The 22,769-nt window shown below is 44.1% G+C and overlaps 1 protein-coding gene across 9 annotated transcripts in view; it reads left to right on the top strand.

The window, feature by feature from the left end:
• The window catches only part of MAPKBP1 (mitogen-activated protein kinase binding protein 1), a 106,790-nt gene that overhangs the window by 49,267 nt on the left and 34,754 nt on the right, over positions 1–22,769 (top strand). For 6 of the 9 annotated variants that reach the window (XM_071744666.1, XM_071744674.1, XM_071744669.1 and 3 more), the window contains 12 exons: positions 6,332–6,394; positions 6,936–6,993; positions 12,050–12,220; positions 14,603–14,740; positions 15,556–15,738; positions 16,287–16,304; positions 16,817–16,977; positions 19,124–19,313; positions 20,228–20,374; positions 21,214–21,398; positions 21,509–21,600; positions 21,988–22,113. In XM_071744666.1, the coding sequence (XP_071600767.1) occupies positions 6,332–6,394; positions 6,936–6,993; positions 12,050–12,220; positions 14,603–14,740; positions 15,556–15,738; positions 16,287–16,304; positions 16,817–16,977; positions 19,124–19,313; positions 20,228–20,374; positions 21,214–21,398; positions 21,509–21,600; positions 21,988–22,113 (1,532 nt within the window). The remainder of the gene's footprint in view (positions 1–6,331; positions 6,395–6,935; positions 6,994–12,049; positions 12,221–14,602; positions 14,741–15,555; positions 15,739–16,286; positions 16,305–16,816; positions 16,978–19,123; positions 19,314–20,227; positions 20,375–21,213; positions 21,399–21,508; positions 21,601–21,987; positions 22,114–22,769) is intronic. The other 3 variants (XM_071744667.1, XM_071744672.1, XM_071744671.1) reach the window with 1 other exon arrangement.

Raw genomic sequence — 22,769 nt, 5'->3', positions numbered from 1 at the left:
TGCACATCCTCTGTCAGCTCTGTTAACCCCCTCCCAGTACTGGCCATGAATTAAAGAAGCTTTTTGGCAGGAAGGGTTGCCACAGAGAAAATTAAACCAGCTTTTGTAGCCACTGCTCCACTCTGATCAAGCTTCCCTTGGCAACCAGTGCAGTATAAAAAGATTTTGTTCTTATCAATGTCTTTTTTCTTTTTTCATGTATTCGGTGCGTAGGAAGCTATTGCACTCTCATTTGAATAGGTTTGGGTGGGGAGAAGAGTGTGAGCCAGAAACTGAGAAATGGACGCAGTTTTGATGTGATGGGACTATTTGCTCTTTTCATTTCTTCTTGCAGCACCATGAAAGGAATATATTGTGGGGGGAAAAAAGAAAGCCAATGTTTGTTTTGATGTCTCAATGGAGGGGTTTTTTCCTTCCATACAGCATCCTCTTTAATAGCATAGGCTGTATGTATTTAGCAGAGGAGGACTTCACCCAAAAACCCTGCCTCCAGTCATCTCTCCCACAAGATAGGGCAATGCTGAGTTGATGGATAACTTGGGAAGGAATGTTATCACAGGCTTCTAATTTTCCCAGGCTCCCTGGGAAATGTGTGGTGTGGCAAGAAAAGAGCAAAACTGACTTGTGCAGAAATCTGCATTTTATTAGCTTCATGAAGAAGGGTGAGGAAGGACATGGCTGGAGGAATGCAGCTAAGACTTGAGGGATGTGCAGGGAAATAGGAGGACAATGAAAAGGGTAAAATGCCCAGGAATTGGGATTTTGGTAAGAGCAGGAGGGAAGCCAGTAGGAGGAAAGGCAGAGGTAAAGGTGGGGGGAGGTACATGGAGTGGCCCATGCTGCTGATTCAGTGAGTCAGATACTTTGTGTAAATGTGATACTGACATCCAATTTCTCTCCATTCCTGCTCCTATATTTAGCTTAGGGAAATTGATTCTTTTTTATATTTTTTTCCCCTCTTGCTGGAGGCAATGGAAACTGCTGCAACACTCCCTTCATCCTCACCCCCTCCTTCCATCCCCTTGAAACAACACCAGCTTTTTATCTACATATATGGTGCACACTTGTGCATGTGTAAGATAGGGCTGTATTCTTATGGAGGCTTGGAAGGCTCTGCAAGGAACCTTTCACCACTTTCTTCTTGGCTGTGGAGAGCCCTCAGGTTGTCTGCAGAACCCTTTGACATGGCTGTGAGAGCTGATTCTGTCCTTCCCTTGTGTTTGAGGTGACCTGCATGTCCCATAAGATAGAGGAGAACTGGGAGAGATTCCACAGCCAAGCTGTTTATGAAAGCTGCTTGCATCAGAAAGGTGTACTTAAAGTTTGTGGGGTGGCATCACAGACCTAGAAATAATACCTTTAAATATGTGTGCCATAAGCAACAGCCTCTGTAGGGGAACCAGCATGCAAAGAGGACACTTGATCTCAGCTGACTGATAGATGGTTTGGACAGCAGCAATCCATACAGGAGTGAATAATTTCTCCAAACATCTTGGAAATCAGAATATACCTGTGGATACCGGGTCCTGCACTTTGGCCACAACAACCCCATGCAGCGCTACAGGCTGGGCACAGAGTGGTTGGAGAGCAGCCAGGCAGAAAGGGACCTGGGAGTCTGGATTGCCAGGAAGCTGAAGAGGAGCCAGCAGTGTGCCCAGGTGGCCAAGAAGGCCAATGGCATCCTGGCCTGGATCAGGAACAGCGTGGCCAGCAGGTCCAGGGAAGGGATTCTGCCCCTGTGCTCAGCCCTGGGGAGGCCACACCTTGAGTCCTGTGTCCAGTTCTGGGCCCCTCAGCTCAGGAAGGAGATTGAGGTGCTGGAGCAGGTCCAGAGAAGAGCAAGGAGGCTGGGAAGGGATCCAGCACAAGTCCTGTGAGGAAGGGCTGAGGGAGCTGAGGGTGTTGAGGCTGGAGAAGAGGAGGCTCAGGGGAGACCTCATCACTCTCTCCAACTCCCTGAAAGGAGGTTGGAGCCAGGGGGGGGTTGGGCTCTTTTCCCAGGCAACTCTCAGCAAGACAAGAGGGCACAAGAGGTCTCAAGTTGTGCCAGGGGAGGTTTAGGTTGGACATTAGAAAGAATTTCTTTAGGGAGAGGGTGCTCAGCCATTGGAATGGGCTGCCCAGGGAAGTGGTGGATTCTCCATCCCTGGAGATATTTCAAAAGAGCCTGGATGTGGCACTCAGTGCCATGGGCTGGGAACTGCAGCGGGAGTGGATCAAGGGTTGGACTTGATGATCTCTGAGGTCCCTTCCAACCCAGCTAATTCTATGATTCTATGATTCTATGATTTCAAAGGTGATCATCGAGCAGCACCCACAGGTGCAGAGTATGGAGGGTTTGTGCTGAAACAAGGGTGCCACAGTGTCAGTCTGGTGTGCACCAGGCTCAGTGTTTCTCATGTGGGGTGCTTTTGGAGGTAGTTTTAGTTTGCATGTTGGCCCAAGCATTTCAAAAGGTCCCTTCAGACAAAGGTGTCTTGAAGACTTGAATTTGTTTTGACAGCTTCAGTTTGGGAAAAGTGTGGAGCAGGTGGAAAAGGTGATGTTACCCTTAGAGAAGTGCTGGTTTGGAGTGCTTTGCCTGCTTTACATCCCCAGTTGTCAGCTGGGAACAAAAAAGATCAGAGCTCTCTTCCCTTGCATCCTTCCCATCCCTCTGGCTGCAAAATGCTGAATGCTGCCTTATAAAGGAGCAGACAAAGGTGGAGGGTGGAGAGATGGCTTTCTGCTTTTACACTATTAATCTTCCATGGTAATTATTTCTATTATTTTAACTGCTCTAAGAGTAAAGCTAGCATAAAGGGAGGGAAATAGATACTTAGAGTGTGTCCTGAGGGCTTGGTAGCCTTACTGGGCTTGGAGGCAGTGTTAAGTAGGTGGGTGAGCAGTCTGAACACTCAGTGTCTTCAGTCTCTTTAATCTGCCAGACCAATTTCCTGCCCTAAACCAGAGCATGCCCAGACTATTAATGAGCTGTGAGCCACCTGGTTTGGGGAACCACTTCAGGTTCTGCTGACTGCTGGCTGCAGGGAGCTGCTCTGGAGCCACACTAAAATCAGCTGGGAGTGTCTGAGCAGGCAACTCAGGCCTGTTTGAACACTCAGAAGAGTTTAAAGTGCTAGAAATGGTTGATTTCTGTGCTCTTTAGGATGGAGTAGATTAAGCACCCCCCCCCAAATATTTTGCTAGGGAGACAGTTTTCAACGTTGGGTGCTGTGACTCCTCAAACAATATCTGTGTCCTGCTGTAAGGTTGTAGTCTGTGGGCTGCCACCTTGCTAAATAAGGTGTCCTTGGGAGTTGTCTGGAATTTTCCTTGCCTTTTGTGTGGCAGACAGCAGAGTAATGGTGGAAAATCATAATGGGACAGCATAGCAGTGGGGTAGCTTTGGTTGGGTTGCAGCTAATTTAAGAAAGCAAATTTAAAAGACTGATTTATCCTGAATAAATGACTTTTTTGGTACAGAAGGTCATAACCAAAGAGCAAATTATGTTAGTTATTAGCTTCCAGCTCAACATAACTATCTTCAATCTTGTTTCCCCAAGTCTGAGTTAAAATGACATTTTTGTGGCATAAATCAAAGCTTGCTGACTAGTAAGGAGATACTGTGATTTATTTTTCCTCCCTCCAGAGAGATTTTATTAATTACAGGTCCATCTCAGTGAGTCAAGCATAGGGTTGTTCTTAAGACCAAGTTAAAATATCCGTGTTTGTGATCCCTGCTCTGGCACTGGAAGCCATGGGATTCTTGGAGCAGTTTGGGGATTGGCCTCGGTGTGTGAGCTGGGCAGCTCTTACTTTCACTGTGGGGTCTTGACTTGGCCAAGGGCTGGGAAGTGAGGAGGAAGCCTGCTGGCAGCCAGCCTGCTCCTGAGTGCAACTGACCTAAAATTCTTGATTGTAAGTTGCCAAAGGCTCTGTCATGGAAGTTAATAATGACAAAGTCCTGGACCCTTGTGGTTCACTATACTATTCCAGGAAGTGGTTTGTTTTCTTGCCTGGTTTCGAGACCGTGGTTTGTTTTTTGCATCTTTCCTGTGTTTTTAGACTGTGTTCATGTCTCTGAAGTCTTGTTTTTCTGCAGAGTTCCTCACAATAGAAGAGAAACTTAAATTTAAGAGCTGCTTAGGAAAATCTTTGCCAGGATTTGATGTCATTCCGTTATTATTTCTGGGTTTTTTTAAGCTTATTTTGAGCACAATTCATCCCTGTCGTAAGTCAGCAGGATTTTGGTCCATTAACCCTATCCAACTCCACATAATGGGGTTTTGCTTTGCTTTTATAATTAGCTGAAGGCTTGGGATTAGATAGATTTTCACATCTGCTAACTTCCTATTTCATATCTTGTGATTTGTGAGGCTTAACCTCTGCTAACTTGTTAATGGATCACAGACCACCTGCTTCTTTACACTAATCCCTCAGAAATATATAGCATATCTTTGACTTGAAACTCTCCATGTTGGTTCCCCAGGGCAGAAAGCACAGAAGGATCAATCCTAGTCTGAACAAACTGCTTTTTTACACTTTCCCTGCTCTTCCATAAGGTTGCCTCTCCAGTCATGGCTTCCTGCCTCAATTATACTGAAATTTTGGTGCCTTTTTTGCCTTCTGGGTAGGGCGTGGGTGGAGAAGAGGGTGTTGAGTGGCACAGGTGGAGAGGAATAGTTTAATGTGGGGGGGGCAGGTTTAGCTTGTGAGTTGTTGGTGCTTTGGGGGTTAAAGTTTTGGTACCCTCTGAAGGTGTCTGCTTTGCCTTGGCAATGTTCATGGTGTGTGACAGCTTCAGCCAGGGACCCTGAGCTGGAGGTCTTGGTGCCTCAGGCCTCCTTCCTGCTTGCATTCCCATTTCAAAATCTACACTCCTTCTGTCAGGGTAGCCCAGTCAGACCAAGGGAAAGATCAGCTGTCTGGGCAAGGCCAGGAGATGTCAGAGACTTTGCACGTTGCATTGTGAGCAGCACAGTGCCACGGGTGCTGGGTGCTGGGTGCTGGGTGCTGGGCAGGAGCGTGCGGTGCCCATCTGCAAACCCCAGGGAGGTGCTGCTGTAGGTTTCTGTGCTGCCCTGGATTGGGCCTTCCTGCTGGGATGCTTCAGGCAAACTCTTCTATTTCTCTGTCCTGGGTGTTTCTCCCCCTAGCCCGGGCAAGCCCCAGGGTGATGGTGATGTGGGTGAAGTCCTCTTGCTGCAGCATCCATCTCGTGGGGCTCCCCTGGCACGGAGGGAAGGAGGAGTGGAGGCTCTGCAGGTGCTGGGAATGTGTGCTGGCAGAGAGGCAAAAACCATGACTTCTATGTCAGATATGGAAGTGAGAGATAGGGCACAAGGTCACAAGAGCAATCACTGTTCTAACTCCTTTTATTCACTCCTTTTATTTATTATTGGGAGGGAGCAGTAAAGGCCATGTGTTTTCTGTTACTGGTTGTTACTGTGCTCTGCCATGAGACAAATGTGGTTATGTGAGGATTTCAAAATTGTGTGTAGGGTGTTTGTGCAGAATGGGGAAGGCTCCAGTGCCTGGGACTGCCCCATGCTGGTTGTGATGGGCTGAGGCACCAAGGCAATGTGCTATGTGCCAAATCAGTGAGGAGATGGGGCTCCTCCTTCCCTCCCCCTTCAGTCCATGTTTTCCTTCCAGTGGAGGTGATTATTACTCCTTACCAGGAGTTTGCTACTGCTTGCTTTTGCAGTTCATCTCGCTGAGATTTCTGCAAGGCCCCTGAGCAAGTTGTCTGTTCAGTTTATTCACTATAATGTCCATGAGGTCAAGAGTTTTTGGCATCATCTGTCTCACTGCTCAACTGGCTGGCCAGTTCTTGTGCTATTCTCAACAGGTTCTCTCCTGTCTCGTGTTGTGGCCAGACACAGAAATATAGCCCAAATATCTCCCTTCTTTCCATCCCCTGAGAGCTTTCCTGAAAGATCCCATCTTTCCTATTTTCCTGACCTTTTCACACCATTCTAGGAATGCTGGTTTGGTGCCCGGTATCTGGTGTCACTTTTATGTCAGAAAGCACAATGTGTTAGGGCTGTTGCACAAACTTTCATGCTTAACCTTTCTGTTCAGCTTGAGCAGCCAGAGACTCAGGGCTCCCAGATGCTGGAAAGGTAATTCTGTATGGTACTAGCACGTGGGAATCCTCAACAAGGGAGAGACTTGTGGTTTCCCTCTAGGCTGCTCTTGCCCTTTGTGATTTCCAGTTAATCCCAGCTCAGCCTCTGAGGGCAGGGGATGAAACACCTTTTTGGGGTTGCTTTTGCTACATCCCGGTGGTTTTCTTTCTACACATGGTCATGCCAACTCTTTTTGTTCTTCTGTTTCCTCCATCTAGGTGTGTTGTTGTGCTGTTCAACCCTAGAAAAAATAAGCAACACCATATTCTAAACAGTTCCAGGTGAGTGAAGCTTTTAGCTGGGCTTACTTTCTGTGGGAGGTGAATATCAAAGGTTTTATCACTTGAGTGTGAAATGCAGGAGCTGCTGATGCTCCAGACTAAGTCCTCTCAGTGAGAGTTGCCCTGGGGAGGGGCTGCTGCTGGTTTAATTCTGTTCCTTGCAATGTGAGGGGCTTTTTGCACCATTTCATAAACATTGTGGTCCCATGAGGAACTGCTGACAGTCATGACACATCCTACCACAGCTCTCTCCACCTGAAACTATGACTTCATTTTTGAAATCAGTGCTAGGATCTGGTCCTGCATCTGCAATAAAGGCACCAGAATGAACCTTAACTTTTGCAACTTTTCTGGTGCTGAAAGGGAGTCTTGGGCTGCAGGGAATCCCCACGACAAGTGTCAGACCTCTGGTAAAGCAAAACCATTGTATCATGTTCTGTTTGGTTTCAGCTTCTTCCCAGTTCATCCCAACCTACTTCCCAGTCATGGCATATTGGAATGGTATCACAAATGTTTCTCACTGTCATTTTCTCTGTTTTAGGAAAACAATTACAGCACTTGCTTTCTCGCCAGATGGAAAGTACTTGGTTACAGGAGAGGTAAGTGGGAGGAGAAGAGGGCACATCTTGGCCATCCTGAAGGTCTCTGCAGTTTCCTCCATTTTCAGCAAAGCTGTGAGGAGTAGTTTTTCTTCTGCAAGCATCAACTAAAATGGGTTTCTGTGCAGCTGTCACTAGGAAAGGGTTAGTGAAGGAGCTCTATGTATTAAATATGTAACCCCTTGTAGTTTAATACTGTGTGTTGGTAAATGCAGCTGCTGGGGGTGTTGAGGCTGGAGAAGAGGAGGCTCAGGGGAGACCTCATCACTCTCTACAACTCCCTGAAAGGAGGTTGGAGCCAGGGGGGGGTTGGGCTCTTTTCCCAGGCAACTCTCAGCAAGACAAGAGGGCACAAGAGGTCTCAAGTTGTGCCAGGGGAGGTTTAGGTTGGACATTAGAAAGAATTTCTTTATGGAGAGGGTGATCAGACACTGGAATGGGCTGCCCAGGGAAGGGGTGGATTCTCCATCCCTGGAGATATTTCAGAAGAGCCTGGATGTGGCACTCAGTGCCATGGGCTGGGAACTGCAGCGGGAGTGGATCAAGGGTTGGACTTGATGATCTCTGAGCTCCCTTCCAACCCAGCCCATTCTATGATTCTATGGTTCTATGATCCCATCTTAACCAGTCAGTGAGCTGCTTTGAGACAGATAAATCTATTTCAGAGTTGCCTCTCAGTGGACCCTACTAGGTTGTGGTTGGCTTTGGGTGCTCCTCCTGGCATTTTTTCAGTGTGTTGTCTCTCATCAGCTTAGGGGACAGATCTTTTGGGGTGGCATGTGTGGTCTGAAGGTAGGATGAATATATGAGGAAGGACACACAGCATGGCTCTGGTGCTAGAATCAATGAAGAGTACTTGGATAGTCCTTAAACTTCATCTGAATTTCGTGTTGTCCCTTTAGGATTTAAGGAAGTAACTAAAGCCAGTAACAGTGTTGTGGAAAAAGTGAAATGTGCCTGTGGAATGGAGCTTTAGGAATGGTGGCAGCAGATGTTGGTGCCTGTGGTTTGGCATTGGATGTTTGGCTGGGGGTGATGATTGCTTCCTCTTTCCAAACATGCCCAAGGGGGAGAACAAGGATGAGTGCACTGTGTCTCTGCTCTGCATTAGAAATTCAAGACACAGGCTGTGGAATTGCTGCATGTTGGAAACTGACAGAAATATTGACTGTCCCCTTTAGGGTTGGGTTCAGCTTATTCTTCTGTGGGATTAATGGGTCATTTACTCCTTGTCCCTGTGCCTCCATCAGGCTTGGAGAAGGAACATGTGTGAAACAGGTCCCCTCCTGAGCCTCTCACCCAGAGAACAGAAGGATTTCCCAGCTCTGTGTTGGAGCTGTCAAGCTGGAGGCTCTTCACCCCAGAGCTGCCTCCTGCAGCCACCCTGATGGCAGCTGTCACCTCACTGGGTGGCTCCTGAATCCTGCAGAAACCAGAGTGTTTTGGGATGGAGGCCACCTTGACACAGAGAAAATACGCACTGATTTTCCATCACAGCAGCAGAGATTGTTGTTGGTTTTTGTTTTAATGAAAGCACAAGGTTTAAAGCTGTGATTTGGTTTGTGCCTCCTAACACTCTAGAAGCCATAATGCAATAAAACCCCTCTTTTAATTAAAATTATAATATCTATATTATAATTATAAATAAATATTAAAATTATAATATTAAAATTATAATATTTAATAAATATTTATTTATTAATTTACTAATTATAATAATTAAAATTATAAATATTTATAATTTATAATTACATGTATAATATTTATACATGTATTTTTTTTTCTCTGTGCTGTTCAGTTCTGATGATTCTGCTGTCTTTGTTTCTTTCTGGTTGCTCTATTCTTTTCATGTGGGGTAAGAAGAGTGATACAGGGTATTTTTCTTTCTAACAACACAAACTTTTTCAGTTTGAAATTTCATTGGGATAAATGGCAAGTTCAGATTTATATAAAAAAGCCACCACCACAACAACAAAAAAACCCACCCCAAACATTCCAAAAAAGCCTCTCCAGTTATACTTGGAAGCTTTTTTTGGCCTTGTTGCAAAACATGTCTCCTCTCGCCCTGTTGTAAAACTTTTCCAGTATCCTCCCACGTGTCTGACACTGGAGGTTTTCCTTAGCATAGCAGTGTCCCCTGCTGGTGTCAGAAGTCTCCCCTGAGTCAGCCTCTGGCCCACAGTGAAACGTTTCCCGAGTTCATTTTGTCCGACGCCCTTTGAGCAGCCTCATGCTCCTTCTGCCTGATAAGACCTGAACACCTTCGTTTTCTGCCTTTTCAGGAGGGAGAGGATGGAGGTCAGTCCTTGGCTACCATACATATTACATGTCTTATTTATCTAATATCCAGGGAAAAAATTATATATATATATATATATATATATAAAAGTAAAAATATATAAATATAGAAAAGTAAAAATATGTAAATATAGAAATAAATATATAAATAGATAAATATATAATGTATAAATATAAAAATAAAATATATTTATATTTATACATATTTATATTCATATATATTTTAGATTTACTTATATAAAAATATATAAATATATAAATATATTAAATATATATGATACATATTATATATAAATATATAAAATTAATATATTTATATATTAAATATACAAATATATATTTAATATATTATACATATAAAATATATATTATATATAAAATATATATTATATATATTGAATATATATTTATAGACATAAATTTTATATATTATATATTTATATATATTTATATTTATATATATTATATTTATATATATAACATATATATTATATATAATATAATATAATATAATATAATATAATATAATATAATATAATATAATATAATATATAATATATATTATATATAAATATATTTATATATATAATATATATATATTTATATATATATTTATATATATATATTTATATAAATATATTTATATTATATATATAATATAAATATAATTATATATTTTATATATTTATATATAATATATATTAAATATATATTTATATATAAATATATTTATATATAATATATAAATATATTATATATTATAAATATATAAATTATAAATATATAAATGATAAATAAATATATTTATAATTAATTATAAATATATAAATATTATATTATATATAAATATATTAAATATATATTAAATATATATAAGTAAATATAAAAATATATTTTTATATAAATATATAAAATATATATATTTTAATTTTTAAATTTTTTAAATTTTTTTTTTTAATTCAATCTCCCCATGGATGCTGTATTTCTTATTCACGGGGATCACAAAGAGCTCACTTTTGGTGAACATTTCTTAAATGAAGAAATACAAATGAAATTTTTCAAGGTCTGCCAAAATGCAGTGAAACACAGATACGTGTGTACATGCAGATGGATGTTTTCAAGTACAGCAGTTGCTCTGAAGAGCTGATTCAGCTCCTTGTCACATCTTGCCAGCCATCTTGAGACCTCAGCTCTGCCTTGCAGGAGGGAGAACTGCAGCACCTGCACTAAAACCTGACCATGGCATTTTTCCAGGCCCCAAGCAGTTGCTTGGGGAGGCTTTTGAAGCAAGGCAATTAAAAACCTGCACAATTCCGAGCTGTTGAAGCTTTGACTTCCCCCGATCAGATTTTCCTCTCCCACCCAATCAAATTACTTAAAACTGATCAGAAGAGGTCCCATTTTGCCATGTTGCCATGGATATCTTATCTTATCTTCCAAGCTACTGTTTTGACAGACTTCAATGTAAAATGGTGAGGATTTGCCCATCAGGCACATTTTTGGCCACCATTTCAGCTCATCTTGTGCATCTTGGTTAATTTTGGTTTGATAACAAAGGAATAGAATTGTCTCACAGGAGGTACTGAATTGGAACTTCTGAAACCTTTTGTTTCTCTGGAGAACAAATATAAAACCAGAGGCTCTGGCTCCCTCAGTATTTCTCTCTGTGATAGAGATCTCTCTGATCTCTCTCTTTCAGGCAGCCACGTGTTACCTTTGTGGCAGAAATGATACTGCTCAAATGGTGTGTGATAGTTACCATGTCCTGGTTTTGTATGGCACGACCTGGCTTGAAATCTTTGTCCCCATTGTGTCAGGGCCTTTCTGTTCACTGATTTCAGAGAGATGATCTATTAGGATGCTTTTTGTGCACTGATTGCAAGTCCCCATTGCAAAGGTGAGGGATAGTAGGTCGAGAGAGGTTCTCCTCCCCCTCTATTCTGCATTGGTGAGGCCACACCTGGAGTATTGTGTCCAGTTCTGGGCCCCTCAGTTCAAGAAGGACAGGGAAGTGCTTGAAAGAGTCCAGCGCAGAGCTACTGAGATGATTAAGGGAGTGGAACATCTCCCTTATGAGGAAAGGCTGAGGGAGCTGGGTCTCTTTAGTTTGGAGAAAAGGAGACTGAGGGGTGACCTCATCAATGTTTTCAAATATGTAAGGGGTGAGTGTCAGGGAGATGGAGTTAGGCTTTTCTCAGTGGTGACCAGTGATAGGACAAGGGGTAATGGGTGTAAATTGGAGCATAGGAGGTTCAAGTTGAATATCAGAAAAAATTTTTTTACTGTAAGGGTGACGGAGCCCTGGAACAGGCTGCCCAGGGGGGTTGTGGAGTCTCCTTCACTGGAGACATTCAAAACCCCCCTGGACACGTTCCTAGGCGATGTACTCTAGGGGGCCCTGCTCTGGCAGGGGGGGTTGGACTAGATGATCTTTCGAGGTCCCTTCCAACCCCTAGGATTCTATGATTCTATGATTCTATGATTCTATGGATCAAAAGTGTTGTACTAATACCTGGCTGTTTTGTGAGTAGCATAAGAAAAGGATTAAAGCAGTGGAGTATGGATTAATTATTTCAGATACCTGTTGAAATTCAGAGAGGTGCTCAGTCACAGCCTGGGCTTTAAAGAACTGAAGGAACCTCTGTTGTGAATGCATCATCTTTTCCCAAGCCCACACACATTTATGTGCTTGACTCTATCAGAACTGACCCTGGTGGTTATGTTTCCTGCTCTGTGTGTCTGTTCTTGTCCCCTCTAGAGTGGGCACATGCCAGCAGTCAGGGTCTGGGATGTGGCTGAGAGAACCCAGGTGGCTGAGCTCCAGGAGCACAAGTATGGAGTGGCCTGTGTGGCCTTTTCCCCCAGCTCCAAGTACATCGTGTCAGTGGGGTACCAGCATGACATGATTGTCAACGTGTGGTCATGGAAGGTAAGTTCACTAGGAGGTTGGGTGGACAACAGGGTGTTGCTAAATTTTTAAGTCTGGCTGTAAACTATTTCAGTTGTATCCAGTGTTTCTGCTTTCTTTATGAATCTTGTCGTTGTTGTTTGGTTTTGGTGGGTTTTTTGATGTGCGTAGACACAGAGAGGTTTGGACATGAGAGAGAACTTGGGTCCCTTAGGGAAGGTTTAAGTCATTTCAGTGAAGGGAAATTTTTTATGCTTGAAGACGTGTGGCATCTTGCTGTCCAGCCAGAAAAGCCTGGACTTTGAAACCTTGTCACAGTCTTATGTTTTTTTAGAGGCTTGTTAAAAACTAATTTATGATGTTGAAGAAGCAAAACTCTCAGCAGCAAAACTCTCATTTTTTTGTGGGTGCTCTTGGCTTGTTTTTAGTTTGTTTTTAGTGTGTTAGGCTTTGTGATACTTTGTCTATACTATGTTAGTCTAATGTCTAACCTGAATCTTCCCTCTTTCAACTTAAAACCATTCCAGTCACTACACACCCTCATAAAAAGTTCCTCCCCAGCTTTTTTATAGGCCCTCTTCAGGTACTGGAGCTCTAAGGTCTCCCTGGAACCTTCTCTTCTTTTACTGCTTTTAAGCCTGAGCTCCTGTTACTCTCTTCATCCCATTTCCTGTGCTGTAATTTAAGATCTCACTGTTGGTTCTCTCCTCCACGAGCTGAAGTTTCACCTTGCTATTTTTGTAGTACAGCTGAAATATGGACTGATAAAATGTGTGTACATCACTGTTGAAAACATGCACTGTTGAAAACTATTGAAAACTGAGTGGTCCAAAGAAGATTTTCACTTCTTTCTAGTTACACAAATGAAAGCAGTTACTTAAAGATGGTCATACCACATGGCCCAGTACAAGTAGCTTTGTTTTCTTTCACTTACTCAGCTTTTTCTTTTTACTGTGATCCTATTTATGTCTATGAGAGCTTGTGAGGTAAGGACTATCTCACTCTTCTGCATTAAAGAACATGCACTTTAAGCATACATTTCAGACTGTAACTATTGGGGTGTCCAGTTAGCCTTTATTTTGTAGGCTTGGTGCCAAAAATAGAGACTTTACCTGTCCAAAGTCAACAATGACTGAGACCAAGATGTGAAAACAGATCTTCTGAAGCACTTTCCTGGACTTTTAACCACAACCCTTTTATCCACTGTGGAGCTGCTTTAATTTTCCTATTTTTCCTGGTGAGGAGACATGCTTGGTCACTCGACTGTGATGGAGAAGAAGCTCCCTGTTATCCACAGGGTCCCCTTCCTTTCCTAAAGAAAGGCCACAGGAACAGTCCAGATGTTGAGGTCTGCAGGGTTTCTAAGCCTTTCTCTGTGCACTGTCTTTAAAGAAATTATGTTAATGGCTATTGCCCTTGCTTTTCCCCCAGTCTGGGCTAGGGGGTCCTCCATGGGGACATGGGGTGACATGGTGCAGCAGCCAAGATTCCTCTGTTGCCAGTTTCATCAGTTGTGCCTGCAGGATGTCTGATGGGGCCCTCAGTGTGACACTGGTTGTGTGCTGAGGGCATTGTGTTTGGAAAACTGGGAGCAACCAACTCCCTTCTGAAGGGAAAGGTAAAGGAAGCTGCATGGTTGAAAATCTACCACAGTCAGAGGGGAAACCTTTTCTATGCTCCCTTCTACTTGGTCCCTGGGGAAAGGCAGAGGGAGGAAAACTGAACACCAGTATTATGGACAGGGAACTCTGTCATCTGACCATTCTTCTTGGGCAGTGCCCATTCCTTTATTCTGTCCCTGCAATGTTCCTCCTCCTTTCCCCAACTCTTTGATGGTTTGAGGTGCACATTTCAGATGTAACAGATTTTGCTTTGTCCCTTTCAATACAGGCATAATCTTTTTGTGGTTTGGGTCTTTTAATAAAGGAGGAACCAGGACAATTTTCCCTGTGGAAAAAAAAAATAAAATAAAAATACCTGTTGCCCATCTCCAGTGCCTTGATATCTGGAGGCTGGGAGAGCTCCTCTCTGTGCTGCCCCACATTGTTTTTGCAGTTTAGGAAGGGAAATGGGTTTGCTCTGAGGTCTTGCTGATTGTGAAACCAACATTTGTCATGGCTCAGACAGCCAGCTCCTGCAGGCAGTAATGCCTGCTGATTTCTTCTAGATCCCAATCAATGTGGAAATAGAATTGAATGCAAATGTGACCTGTGCTGTCTGCCAAATCAGTGCTCCCTGCTAGTGCTGATGCAGGGAGGTTCCATTCAGGGATGAGTGAGGAATGGTTTGGGCCTTGTCTTTTCCCTGCTGCAGCATTTGTACTGGATACGTGCCCGTAATTGAAATGAGTTTCTTTTGCTTCTGAGCAAAGAAATTAAGATATCTAAACAATTATGTTTCCAGAAAAACATCGTGGTGGCAGCCAACAAAGTCTCAAGTAAAGTGACAGCAGTGTCCTTCTCAGAGGACTGCAGTTACTTTGTCACTGCTGGGAATCGACACATCAAGTTCTGGTACCTGGATGACAGCAAAACCTCCAAGGTGAGAGAAAGTGCCTCAAGACCAAGCTGTGAACAGGCATTTCCATCTTACAGAAGGGTGGATTTTTACCCCAGTGAACTGTGGAACTGGGAGCATTTTGATTGTGCTGGGATTCAAGCATAGCCTTCCACCTCTGGCTCTCAAGTGTCAGTCTCCCCATGGGCTGGTGGCACCAAAAGACACCAAAGCTTATCCTGCACTGAGGTGGGGTTCATGGTGTTGGATAGCAGCATGCTTGTTCTTTAAGAGTCACATCTACCAAAAGGCAGGACAAAACTAGGAAAGAGCTGCTGTTATTGAACAGCTTGGAGCACAGAGGTGGGGCAAGGTGCTTGATGTTTGTCTGAGCATCTCAAATGAGTGTTATTCTGAAGACCCAACTAAAGTGTCTAAAACTTTTAGCTGTTCTATTCTTCTCTGGGGATAGAATCCACATGATTTTTCTGCATGCTCAGAAAAAGATGTTCCTGCTTCATGCTTGAACCTTGCTTTGGCATTTGGTATAAAACACAAATTGCCCCTGGAAGTGTTGTTCTTCCAGTGATTGGTTTCTATCTCTGGGTCATAGGTTTGGATGCACAGTTTGGTGACACAAGTAACATTCTCTTCCACTGACATGCTAATACTGATGGTCCCAATGCACTTATACAACCAGTGGGGTCTGCAGCAAGTAAAATTTGTCACTACATCTGCCTGTAGCTCTCTTTAAAATACTTCAGCACTCAAGGCTTGATGTTGTAAAAAATGTCTCTCTGTACTACCTTGCTGTGTACTGTTTTTTTGTTTTTTTTAAATAAACTGTTTTTTATTGGTAGGTCAATGCCACAGTCCCCTTGCTGGGTCGCTCAGGATTGCTTGGAGAACTGAGGAACAACTTCTTTGCAGATGTAGCATGTGGAAGGGGTAAAAAAGCTGACAGCACCTTCTGTATCACATCCTCAGGCCTGCTCTGTGAATTCAATGAAAAAAGGCTGCTAGACAAGTGGGTAGAGCTGAGGGTGAGTTTTGTGTCCTCCTGTTCTGAACTATTTGTGCTTGCTGAAGCAGAGTAGGAACAACAAATAAAATGTCCACTCAGGGAGCACAAGCTGATCACCAGCAGTGAAAGTTATTTGGTCTCTGCCACTTTGTGATTTACTCTGAAAATCCAGACAAAAATAGCACTTCTCCTTGGCAAAGGAATTTTATTAATCATTGAAACTCTTTCATGCTTATTCCAGTGTTGTCCCTCCTGGCTTGGCCTGGGCTAGTAGGAGTTTTAGAAGGACTCTGATTTCTATCCATTCTGTAGTGTCTTACTTGGCTTGTGAAATCTCAACTGAAGGTTTCTGAAGTAGTAGTTGGTTTGTGTGCTCTAAATCACCAGATTGGCCCAAAGTTAAGAATTTGATCATGCTTATTTTCCTTTCAATTGAATATAAGATACCTACTTGAAAAAAGAAAGTTTATTTTTCAAGGGGAAGATCTTTCCATGCTTTCACTCAAGTGAAATGCCTCTTCTTTTCTCTCCTTTCCTCTCTAAAATCTGCCTTTCACTCTCGCTCAGAATACAGACAGCTTCACAGTAAGTTGGAAAAAAGTTTTGCATTGAACTCATCCCCTTATCACCACACTCCATTTTGTACCTTTTTCTGCCATTTGTACAGTGGGAGGGGGAAGAAAATCCATTTTTTCTTACCCACTTGTGACAGGTAATGTATTGGCTTGCTAGTACAGGGTGAGGTGCTGCCTGTCTGCCAGGGGTGCTGAATATCACAGAGGAACAAAAAACCTGTTCAGAGCAGGACTCACCTGGAGCAAATATGTAGCTCTGCTGACCTGTCACCTCAGTAGGTGACAGAGGAACTCAGATTTTTCTTTAACCACTTGGAATCTGCAGTGGACCTTGGCTGGGAAGCTCCTCAGGAAGAAAAAATTGGATTTTTAGGCTTTTCCTTACTCTCCCAGGGCTTCACTTCAGCTCTTTTGACCATGACTCCTTTGTCTGTCAGTTTGCTGTTCTCCTTGTGTGTCTGGTGACCACTGAGGTGAGAGTACCTTGCTCACTTGCCTCCTTGTGTGCTGTGTCCTCCTCAGACCACTGTGGCCAACTGCATCTCAGTGAATCACGACTTCATCTTCTGTGGCTGCGCCGATGGCACCGTGCGGATTTTTAACCCCCTGAACCTCCACTTTGTCACCACTCTGCCAAAGCCACACTTCCTGGGGACAGACATCGCCAGTGTGACCGAGGCCAGGTACTGTGCAGGGGGGTAGAAGGGAGCAAGGGAGGCTTCTTGGGGTTAGAACTGCTCTCCAGATCTTTGCCATCTCCACTGTGGTCTTTTTAGGGATGAAAATTGGCAGCCGGGTGCAGAGCTCCCCGAGTTGTTGCTGCTTTGCCTTGCATGCCCAAAGCTGCTTGCTGGGCTACACAACAACCTTGCTGGCCACAACAACCCCATGCAGTGCTACAGGCTGGGGACAGAGTGGCTGAGAGCAGCCAGGCAGAAAGGGACCTGGGAGTCTGGATTGCCAGGAAGCTGAACATGAGCCAGCAGTGTGCCCAGGTGGCCAAGAAGGCCAATGGCATCCTGGGCTGGCTCAGGAACAGCGTGGCCAGCAGGTCCAGGGAAGGGATTCTGCCCCTGTGCTCAGCCCTGGGGAGGCCACAGCTTGAGTCCTGTGTCCAGTTCTGGGCCCCACAGCTCAGGAAGGAGATTGAGGTGCTGGAGCAGGTCCAGAGAAGAGCAAGGAGGCTGGGAAGGGATCCAGCACAAGTCCTGTGAGGAAGGGCTGAGGGAGCTGGGGGTGTTGAGGCTGGAGAAGAGGAGGCTCAGGGGAGACCTCATCACTCTCTCCAACTCCCTGAAAGGAGGTTGGAGCCAGGGGGGGTTGGGCTCTTTTCCCAGGCAACTCTCAGCAAGACAAGAGGGCACAAGAGGTCTCAAGTTGTGCCAGGGGAGGTTTAGGTTGGACATTAGAAAGAATTTCTTTATGGAGAGGGTGATCAGACATTGGAATGGGCTGCCCAGGGAAGGGGTGGATTCTGCATCCCTGGAGATATTTCAAAAGAGCCTGGATGTGGCACTCAGTGCCATGGGCTGGGAACTGCAGTGGGAGTGGATCAGAGGATCAGTGGGAGACAGTGATATTCCAGTAAGGGAGATTGAGAAGGAACTCTCAGTAAAAAGTGTAACCAGCTTCTGGTAGTGCTAAAGTCAAGAGAATGTATACAAGACCCTTTAAGAATACTCTGCTGCTCTCCCTCAGTCACATAGAAATATTCATGTGATTTTTTAGTGTGCATTTGTAGAGCTTATTACAATGTTAACATTTTTTGTTGTTCTTGTTACTTCCAAAGAATCTTGAAAGCACAGGACTTATATTCCCATGCATGCTGGAGCCTCTCTGTGGGATGCCAGCTGCCCACAGTGAGCTGCCCACAGCTGTATCAATGAGTTGATTTTTTGATGGGGTCTGGGCTGTGCTCTTTTAGCCCTCAAAGCTTTGCAGTTGCAGAAACAGGGCTCCAGTTTTCTGGTGTGTTACATGCACTGTGGCCCTCATCCCTGCATCTCCACCAGTCCTTTTCAATTCCCTGCTCTCAGCATTCTGGCAGTCTGGCTGTAATTGCCTCATTTGACACCATCAGCAGGATTGTGGGGTGGCTGTGTTCACCTCAGGACAAGAGAACAGCTCCTTCTTTATTTTCATGGTAGCAGTACTCAACAGAGGACTCTTGTAGAGGAGATACAGGGTTCACATGGGGTGATCTTGATCTAGCTTGGGGGAAGAAGATGTTTCCTTGGTCTGCAGAATTTCTTTTAGACTTTCCATCTTGCCTGTCTAGAAAGAACTGGATCCCTCTGCAGTTGCCTATCTCATGAGCACTGCAAGCAGCACCAAGGTGACCTGTGTGTGGGATGGGTGTGGAAGGGAAACGTGTCAAGTGGCCACTGAAATGAATCATCCCTTTGTCCCTTGTGCTGATGTGCTCCTGTCTCTGGGGTGCAGCAGTTCCTGCAATCAGTAAACTAAATAGAGTGCCCCCCAAAAGAGGATCCTGTCTCCCCTTTGCTTTGAGATTTACCTTGGATTTTACAGCCTGGTTCTGCAGGGGTAAATGATGATGATGAAGTGTCAGGGAAGGTCAGTTGCCTGTCTGCTGTGGGACTCCTGGATGCAGGGCAAGGAGAATGGCTTTTGCCATGGGATTTTCATGCTTCTTTTGGGACTTTGTTCAAGAGACAGGTCTTCCCAGCCACCTATTCTCTCTGCCTGTATATGCCACAGCGTATTGTCCACCTTGCTAGTGGAGAACCAGAGCTCTTACATTTCACCTCCATCCTCTGGCTCCGAGAGAGTGCAAATTAATCAGGTTTTTATTCTCTCTTTGTGCAGTCGTCTGTTCTCTGGCACAGCTGATGCGAAGTATCCGGACACCATTGCCTTGACCTTTGATCCCACCAACCAGTGGCTGTCCTGTGTGTACAATGACCACAGCCTCTATGTGTGGGATGTCAAAGACCCAAAGAAAGTGGGCAAGGTGTACTCTGCTTTGTACCACTCCTCCTGCGTGTGGAACATCGAGGTACGTTGCCTGCAGACACAAGGGTTGGATTCCAAGTGGCAGCTGAGAGAGTGAAGATCTCCTCCTGTGGTTGGTGTGGTTGCTTCTGGGCTTGAGATGGAGCTGGGAAAAGTTCTTTGGCTGCGTGGCAGTGGCTGACCAAATGTGTTCAATGGAGTGTAAAAATCTCACCATTAAAAGGTGAGAGGCAGGAGAAAGAGCAGAACTAGACGAGGCTGAATGCAGGGGCTTCTTTGATAAAATACTCAAGAGGTCACTGCCAACCTCCAAAAAAAATTGTTTGAGGTCTGTGGTGAGCAAGTGCTCTGAAGTCAGAGGAACAAAACAAGTTAGAAGATCTCAACTTGATTTTTCTTAGCCTATTTACCAGGACATCCTGAATTAGCCTCTCCAGTGGCTGCCATCTTCCAGTCTGTCTAGCTGGCTTTGCCTCAGAGGGACAGAGGGATGGAAAGGAGGTGGAGGAAACAGTGTGATCAGTAGTGTGTTGAAGTGTGTCTAGCAGTGGTCAGAAAAGGGAGAAGTGGAAAGAAAGTGAGAAAAGGTCGAGGGCTCTTTTTAAATTTTATTTATTAATTGTATCTCACCCTTTTCTTCTGGATTATAAACGGGCAATAGTAGCTGAAAGTTGCAAACAACACTGCAGGGTTGTTGTTGCATGGTTGTTGCTGTGCTGTCTTTGAGTTGCTCTCTAAACTATTAGAAACAAAGGCTGTTTCAAAGGAACAAAATGTTCTGCATTCAGGAAAGCTCAGTGAGCACTTGTTTGAAGTGAACACAAAGCTCTTGTCTGCACACAGGTTTTCATTAGGAGAACTGCCTGGCTTTCCTTTTATCTCATTTTGTTTTGAAACCTGCTCAGAATGCCAGGTGCCAGGCAATCTCATTCAGGGCTTGGTTTTACCTGTCCTTAGATGTATCCAGAGGTGAAGGACAACAATCAGCCATGCCTCCCCCCTGGTTCTTTCATCACCTGCTCCTCTGACAACACCATTCGCCTGTGGAACACCGAGAGCTCCAACATCCACGGCACAGCCCTGCACCGCAACATCCTCAGCAATGTAAGGTCCCAGGTTTTGGTTACCTTCTTGTCCTTGGGCTTGCTCTTCTTCATGCATGGGTATTCCCAAATTAAGGCCCAAACTTCCTTAGATCTTTGTGTCAATACGGGCTTCTCTGTAAGCAGAGCACAAGTCTGATAAAATCCATGAATCTGAAGAAACGTGAAAGGAGGATCAGTATGTCTGAAGTGGCCCTGCAAGCTATTGGTTTTTCTATAAATGACCCAAGGATTCACCAAACGTAGTCTCTTCCAAAATAGCTCATACCATGTGCTTCAGGAGAGCTGTTTCTCCATCTTTGATTTGTTTGAGAAAGATGCATTCAATGAGGCAGAGGTTTGGCAGAATTAAATGCGGAACAGTTTACACTCACTTCATCTGCATAAGAGGGAGGAGAATACTCATACAGAAGCATGATTACCTACAGACATCTGCTTCTGTTCTCAGTTGTGCTGGTCACAACAGGCCTAACCTCTCCATTCTCAGCAATCTGCTCATGATGGAAAAAGCTCCTGTTTCTTTCTGTTTCTCAAAAAGCGTGGGCTGACTGGAATGATCCCTAGAAGACCCTTTCAGAGTTTATTTATTGTAAAGGAGATGCTGTTACTTTCTAGCTTGAAGGGGAATCTTGCAAAGGGCCATCATCAGACACAGCTGTGAAACTTTCATCCTGCAGTATGAAGGGGCTGAATGCTTGCTTCTGGCTAAAAGTGCCACCAGTTACAGCATTACTGCCACTGAAGTGTCCATGGTCGCCAGGAGCCCAGTTTCTGAGACAGGTTCTTCGCTTTAACACTTTGTAACTAATTAATATTTTTTTTTGTGAATTGTATCCCCAGGACTTGATGAAAATCATCTATGTAGATGACAACACTCAGGTGCTTCTGGACACTGATTACAACTCAGCAGGGAGTGCAGACAAAGCTGATGCACAAGCAATGGACACGAAGGTTGGGATCCGCACAGTCTGTGTGAGTCCCAGTGGGGAGCACCTGGCTTCAGGGGACAGGATAGGCACCCTCAGGTAATCCCCTAGAGCTTCTTGTGCAGGCTGTGGGCTGGACAGGCATGAGAATCAAAACTAGGCCCTACTAATTTCATTAAACATACTGAATCAGCCATGTTGTGTCTTAGGATATATGAATTGCAGTCTCTGAAGGAAATGTTGAAGGTGGAAGCCCATGACTCTGAGATCCTATGTCTGGAGTACTCCAAACCTGATACAGGTAAATGCAATTAAGCTTATTCCCTTTTGCATGTGAATGTGGTGTTGAGCAAGTCAAGACTGTCCAGCCATGGTATGTCTGAACTTTCAGTGGTGAGCTACTCCTGGATTTCAGAGTGGGTTTGTAGTGTTGGGCCAGTAGAGCTGGATTTTGAAAAGTGCTTCATTCTTATATTGTTCCATGAAATATTGTAGGCTGAGACTGAAACTTTTTCTGTCTGTTAGTACAGTGTGAAATCCAGGGGCATTCCTTTGTGTCCATCCATGCAGTTAACTACAGTTTAATGTTTTGTCCTTAAGATTACTTGAGAAGCTGTTTTAAAATAGTGATGGGGAGAGCAAATGACTCTTTAGTAATGGTCTTGCACTCTTTATCATTTTCTGACAGGCTTAAAGCTCTTAGCCTCAGCCAGTAGGGACAGATTGATTCATGTTTTGGATGCTGGAAAGGACTACAGCCTGCAGCAGACCCTGGATGAACATTCTTCTTCCATCACTGCTGTGAAGTTTGCAGGTAAAGAGTCATGGCCTCCCTCCAAAACTGTGTTCCATTGTGCTGTAAAGTAACTTTAACTGCTTAAACACTGGGTTAAGCAAGGCTGAAGCTGCAGCTGCTTTTTTGTCATCTCTTGTAGCTGCAGTTTTAACAGAAGGTTGTATTTGATAATGCTTGCCTTCTTTTCCATTTTGTTGTTTTCCCTCTCTGTTTTCCCCATTCAAAAAACATCTCCTGACTGAGGTCCTCAGCATTTCTTTGGAAAACTGTTTTCTGTAATGATTTACTCCCTTTAACTGCTGTCAGATGGCCACACACTGTTCTTGGTGAGGAGTACTGTGGAACAGTCATCCTCAAATAAAGTTCTCAAGCCCACCAAAACCATTTTGGAATTCAAGTCTCAAGTAAAATTTTCATTGCAAACCAGCTGAAGGCTTTGCATTTACAGGAATGGAGCACATTGCATCCCCCACACTCAGTCACTGCAGATGGTCAGACAGCAGTGTGGGTATTATATGAGTGTATGTAAGGGTTACAGGAAGGAAGACAGAGGTGGTGGCCTCACTGGCAATGGGAAATCCCACAGTTCCCAAAAAAGTGGAAAAGATCAAGTCCAGTGACAGTATCTAAACCCAGCTCACAGTCCAGCTCACCAGACAAATCCATAGTGCTAA

This window comes from Heliangelus exortis, chromosome 5, assembly GCF_036169615.1.
Source record: "Heliangelus exortis chromosome 5, bHelExo1.hap1, whole genome shotgun sequence".
In the NCBI taxonomy this organism is placed as follows: domain Eukaryota; kingdom Metazoa; phylum Chordata; class Aves; order Apodiformes; family Trochilidae; genus Heliangelus; species Heliangelus exortis.
Note: the sequence above shows the minus strand (reverse complement) of the source record. Positions and strands in the feature narration are given on the sequence as shown.